This window comes from Otolemur garnettii, unplaced genomic scaffold (genome assembly GCF_000181295.1).
Source record: "Otolemur garnettii isolate 467f Iridium unplaced genomic scaffold, OtoGar3 scaffold00050, whole genome shotgun sequence".
Classification (NCBI taxonomy): Eukaryota; Metazoa; Chordata; class Mammalia; order Primates; family Galagidae; genus Otolemur; species Otolemur garnettii.
The window spans coordinates 9,078,084-9,084,410 of record NW_003852445.1 but is presented as its reverse complement, the minus strand read 5'-3'; the positions used below and the strand labels follow the sequence as shown (position 1 = coordinate 9,084,410).

The 6,327-nt window shown below is 37.8% G+C and overlaps 1 protein-coding gene across 1 annotated transcript in view; it reads left to right on the top strand.

Annotated features, from left to right (window-relative positions):
• TMEM87A (transmembrane protein 87A) overlaps nucleotides 1-6,327 on the top strand; it is a 57,159-nt gene that overhangs the window by 29,596 nt on the left and 21,236 nt on the right. Inside the window, exons 10-12 of the mRNA XM_023514257.1 lie at nucleotides 965-1,148; nucleotides 2,131-2,230; nucleotides 5,504-5,597. Coding sequence (XP_023370025.1) covers nucleotides 965-1,148; nucleotides 2,131-2,230; nucleotides 5,504-5,597 — 378 coding nt within the window. The remainder of the gene's footprint in view (nucleotides 1-964; nucleotides 1,149-2,130; nucleotides 2,231-5,503; nucleotides 5,598-6,327) is intronic.

Sequence of the window (6,327 nt, the reverse complement as noted above, 5' to 3'; positions counted from 1 at the left end):
TTGTATCTACATAGTTTAGAAAATGTTGCTTATTAATTAGACTAGGACCTTGGGAGGGTCAGTGTGCCCTTATGTGCCTTGTTTTCTTATTTGTAAAATGAGGGGGTCAATAACTTGTGGATTTTAGACTTGGGAAGTGCTTCAGAGATTGTCTCAGTCTCACATTCTCTCCAGGATCCATAGCAGGACACTTACTACATCCCTGTAGTTTTTGGTCCCACTTGGAGTAGCCACATGATGAAATGTCCTCCTCCTTCACTGTATGCACCTGTGTACATGTACATGAATGTCTTAATCCGTTTCAGACTTCCTTTGTGATTATTTTCCCGTTTTGTCTTGTTTCCTTGCCTCTGCTGTATCCTCACTCAGTCATGCCTTTTTCCCTCTCCTGTGTTGTCTTCATTTATATTACATAACTTTATTTTATTTTATCTACTTTTTTGAGACAGTTTCACTTTGTCACCCTCAGAGTGCTATGGTGTCAGAGCTTACAGCAACCTCAAGCTCTTAGGGACAAGCAGTTCTCTTACTTCAGCCTCCTAAGTAGCTGAGACTACAGGTGCCTGCCACAACGCCTGACTCTTTTTTTTAATTTTTAGTAGAGACCTTGGTCTCGCTCTTCCTTGATCTGAACTCCTGGTCTTGAACTGGTCTTGAACTCCTGAGCTCATGCAGTCCACTCGCCTCAGCATCCCAGAGTGCTAGGATTACAGTCATGAGCCACTATGCCTGGCTTATATAACTTCAGATTGTTAGCTGAAAAACCTCTTTCATACAGGAAAACAGTCACTTGTGAGGAGAAATTTTCATTGTCTTCCTCTGCTCAAGAGGAGATAATTCTTTCCTGTTAGTATTAAACTCCAGAGAAATAATTATTTTTAAATAGAATTTGGATGTTTCTGTAGTTTCTTCAAACTATATATTGATTCTAAATCTTTTTATCTCTTATTCACTTTGATAACAGTTTTTTATGGTGATGTGTATCGTGTATGTCCTGTTTGGTGTTCTGTGGCTGGCGTGGTCTGCCTGCTACTGGAGAGATCTCCTGAGAATTCAGTTTTGGATTGGTGCCGTCATCTTCCTGGGAATGCTTGAGAAGGCTGTCTTCTATGCAGAATTTCAGAATATTCGGTACAAAGGAGAATCTGGTGTGTAACCAAAAAATGTTTGCCAGTTTGAGTGATTGGCAAAAGAGACGTGAAAATTTTGCTAATGTCAGCAATCATTAAATGAGTCTTACTTTCCAGTTACTTACTAGGTTAACTTAAGCAAAATCACTATGATTATGACTTTTATTTCTAATCTCATAATTTATGGGTTCAGTGGTGTGAGTAATTTTACTGAAATATCCTCACAAAGGTTATGAGTAGACTGTGCTGGGTATGATTATCACCAAATCTCAACTGCCTTTGATTTCTAAGTCACTGTTACAATATATAACTAAGAAAGAAGGAAAGCAGTGCCAATTTAATTACAAGATGGCATTGACTGTAAGACACACCTTATTTAGAAGATGCTAAAATGATGGGTAAAATGCATCTAAGAATTTATATTAGTATTATCAAGAAAAAAGGGTACTTAACAGTTTAATAAAGTGAACTGGTAATAACAAATTAGTTTGTACTGAATTTTCTGTAATCATTTCTCTCTTATCAGAACACGTGATTAGTAATAATTGTTGCAAGATATACTTATTTGATCTTTGACAAGTCTTAAAAATAGATATAAAAATGAATTTAAAATTACATGCACCTACATGTGTATACATGAGTGTATTTTTTACTTTTGTGTAGCTATATTTCATAGTTTTTGAAAAGGGGGGGGGTTTTCCTTGATGCTACAAGCTGTCCAGATAGATCGGGTGAGGTATTTTGTTAAGGTTTTAGTGAAGTTGGGGGTAGGCTGGAGAGAGATCTGAGTTGAGCACCCCCAGATTGCCATATATACCCATTACTAAGATTGTAAGTGGTATCATCTTGTGTAAAAATTGCAAAAGAGTTACTCTGTTTTAGTAAACCTTATTCTGAAGAGTTGTCAGAGATCTATGTTCTGGAACAGGAATCAGGCCTGTTGCCTAATCTAGATAATTGTGTAATTTCTTCCTTTCTTCTCCCTCTCTTCTTTCTCAAGTCCAAGGTGCCTTGATCCTTGCAGAACTACTTTCAGCAGTGAAACGCTCACTGGCTCGAACACTGGTCATAATAGTCAGTCTGGGATATGGCATAGTCAAGTAAGTATTCACTTCCGATGTGGAAGAGCAAATTAAAATACTAATGAAATGGAAACAACATTGCAAGTTCCCATGTGGTAGTACTAAATAGTTGATAAAAAAAAATTCTGAAATAAGAAAAAGTATCTGAAATTCTGTAGTGTTGTTAATGTTGGCAAAATGTTAATGTTTCATTTCACTTCTTACAAGGAGCAGCTGCAAGAAAACCTGCAGTGTAGCAGTGACATTGAAACACCAAACTTAAATTTATAATTACTTTATTCTTCTAAAATATTTTTGCAAATCAGATTTTTTATGGGAAGAGCATTCTTGTACTCTCTGAAAAATATGTTTTTTGTTGAGTATCTTCTGTAGATATTCTTTTATGCCCTAGGGATACAGCAAGTTTACATTTGTGGAGGGAAGGAGCAGAGACAAAATTTAAATAAGTGAGTAAAATATTTAATATGTTAGAGAAAGGAGCAATGGAGTAGATAATTTAGGGAAAGGGTACAGAGAGTGCTAGGCAGGAGCTGGGGCTTGCAGTTGTAAATAGGGTGATCAAGGAAGGCTTCAGTTCACTTACTGACATTTAATCGAAGACCTGAAAGAGATAAAAGAACTTTGTGTATACTCAGGGGAAGAGAGGCTGAGATGAGTGTGGAAAGTTCACAGGAGCTCTGAGGGTTGAGAAGAGATTTTTCTAGACAAAGATTAGGATATAAAAGTATAAAACTTATTTTATCTTCTTAGAAGGAGAGAGAGAGTGAAAGAGGAGGGGAGAGAGAGAGAAAAGAGAACAGGGAGACAGCAGGGCATCCCAAAGAAAGGAAAAATGCCAACAACCGAGGCCAGGGGCTTGTAGTATTGATGGAGACAAAGAAGAAACTAGTGATTGTAGTCAAATTAACAGGGTACTGTGAACACTGTATCCATTTTTTTTTCCTCTGGCAGGATAATAAGCAGTTGCCTTTTCTGGAGGCAGACTTATAATAGGTCTTTCTGATCCTGTTAGTGATTCTGCCCTTGAGATAAGATTTTGGGCAGAGTCCGAGGCCTGACACTTGCCTCTTATTAAGGCTATATAACAGATTCTAAACTACAGTGAGCTGGTGAATGTAAAGAGAAAGATTTACATTTTTTGTAATCAATTACAAAAATTAAGATTTACATTTAGATTTCCTTTTTGTCTGCTGGGCTCCTCTTAGATGTGAAAATGGAGCTCCAGATGCTGCCAGCTAGAGAGAGAGAAAGAGAGAGAGAGTGCGAGCATGAGCCAGTGAGCATGGAGAGAAATTGATTTTTGCCCTCCCTGAAAAGCTTGAGTTAATAATTTTTCTTTTATTTTGGTATGAAGACTAACCATCCTATCAGTGAGATCAGATTCTGTGTATATTTTGAAGGTAGAACCAGTGGAATTTGCTGATGGATCAAATGTGTGATGTGAAAGAAGAGTCAAGGATGATGCCTGCTGTTTTGATCAGATCAAGTAGCAGGATGGAACTGATATGTACTGAGTTTAGGAAGACCTTAGATGATGTAAGTTTGGAGTTCAGTTGGATATCCAGGTGGGGAAAACAAAAGGAAGAGGTTGGGGCAGAGATGAAAGTTTGGGAGTCATTGAGACGCAGATGTTACTGAGTTAAGAGACAGGGTGTGATCACTAAGGAAGTGAGGATATACAGAGAAAAGTACTGAGGACTGGGCCCTTGAACATTTTCTGTTCTTTTCATGTCTATGGCATGGAGTAGAGTTAGCAGAGGAAATTAAGGAATGACCAGTGAGTTGGGAGGCTAACTGAAGACTGTGAGTCAAGGAAGGAGTAATTAATTGTATCAAATGATCCTGATAGGTCTAGTAAGAGGATTGAAAAATGACTGCTTGGAAGGTCTTAGTTACCATAACAAGAACAGTTTTTGTGACGTGGTAGGGACAAAAGCCCTATTGGCAGAGCTCAAGAGAGAGCAGGAGGAAGGGAATGGAGTTAGGCAGTTACATAGACTGTTATTTTAGGGAGTTTTGCTCTAAGTGAGGTTAAATGGTGGGGGGTTAATTTTTTTTTATAAATTTATTCATTTAAAGTAGTTCTTTGCTTTAAATGAGATTAGAGGAAGGAGTTTTAATTCTTAGTATTTATTTAAAAAATATTTGGATGCCTTCTATATGTCAGGAAACATTCTAAGTTTCTGAGATGGGGGAGGGAAGATTCTTTGCTCATATGGAGCTTTTCCTGGTGTATAGCAAAAAATCTAAGAACAAATATTGGTAAGGATTAGACATGATTTGAGGCAGTGCATCTCAAAGTGTACAAGTATAAAGAATCATGTAGGGATTTTGTGAAAATGGAGATGAAAATGAAGTCTAGCAGGATTTTGAATATCAAGGATCTGAGGCGCTCCTTCTTCAAGCAGAGGTTGCTCAAAAGACATTGAGCTTATAGATATGTTGTTTGTTTAATAAACTGTGATAGGATATTGCTTTTTGAGAAATTGTTAAAATTCTTAGGTTAATAATGATACTGTGGTTATTTTTAAGTCCACGTTGTGGCTATTGAAATACAAAGAAAAAAGTCCTCATCTGTTAAAGACATAAAAACATGCTGTTTAGGATTTGCTTCAAGATAATGTGAAAGGATGAGAAGAGGATGGTGCTATACAGTGGGAAGAATTAGCCACATGTTGATGATTGTTGAGACTGGGTGATGGGTCTATTGGGGTTTATTCTATTACTTTTGAATATGTTTCAAAATTCTACATAATGAAGTTTTTAAACTGTGATAACTAGGGACCAGATCTTAAGTTCTAGTATTCCCTGTCCTGTTTTAAGGCCATTATTTACTTATTTATTTATTTATTTCGCAGTTTTTGGCCTGGGCTGGGTTTGAACCCGCCACCTCCGGTATATGGGGCTGGCACCCTACTCCTTTGAGCCACAGGTGCTGCCCCATTATTACTTTTTTTTTTTTGAGAGAGAGCATTGCACTTTGTTACCCTTGGTAGAGAGCTGTGGCATCATAACTCACAGCAGTCTCAAACTCCTGGGCTCAAGAGATTCTCTTGCCTCAGCCTTCTGAGTAGCTGGGACTACAGGCCCCCACTACAACACCCAGCTATTTTTTAGAGACGGGGTCTTGCTCTTGCCCAGGCTTAAGAGTTTTTCCTCAGGTGAATCATATGTATATTGCTTATCACTTTAAATTGTTGGCCTGTATTAATTAACATGCATTGCTGTTACTTAGCTTGCACATGTATTGGAGTTTGTCAAGTTTATACTCAACTGTCTCTTCCTCTTTAGGCCACGCCTAGGAGTCACCCTTCACAAGGTTGTGGTAGCAGGAGCCCTCTATCTTTTGTTCTCTGGCATGGAAGGAGTCCTCAGAGTTACTGGGGTTAGTACTACTTAATCTGAATTTTTATGGTCAGTTCATTTACATTGTTTCTGTCTTGAGAGTGTGAATTGGAAATGTCTGTGGACTTCTTTACTGTTTGCCCTGATCACCTTGGGGTTCTCAGTTTCAGAATGAACGTATAGTTCAGTTTTTCTTTTTGATCTGTTAGAATTTTATAAATTTAATGTGTGACCCAAAATGAATGCTTTTCTACCTGTCCCCAGATTGCTAATTATTTAGTTCCCCCTTCCAAGCAGGGGGCTGTCATTCTTGTGTGAGTGCAAACATTGGAATCATGTACTTACTGGTTAATCTGATCTTAGGTAACAATGCCCTTTGCTTAACCGACACTTGAATTTCAGAGACTTCTATAAAGTGCAACTTACTCATTTTCACACCATTCTTGAGAATTGCATAATTATTCCCTTTGCCAGGAAAGGAAACTAAAAGTCCTGAAATGAAAGTGATGAAGAAATTTATGTATATCTGAATTAATGTGAAGAAGTAGGCCTCCCTAGGCCATTCAAATTAATTTTCTTATTTATTTAAAAATCAGATTATTTAATAACCTATTAGAGTCAAGGTGGTAAATGCTATAAGTTTGGTCTTGCCCTCAAGAAATCTGGACTCAGTTAACTTTCATAATAAATTGCCTCTTAAATGGCTCAGTGCCTGTGGCTCAAGTGGCTAAGGTGCAAGCCACATACACCTAAGGTGGCAGGTTCAAATC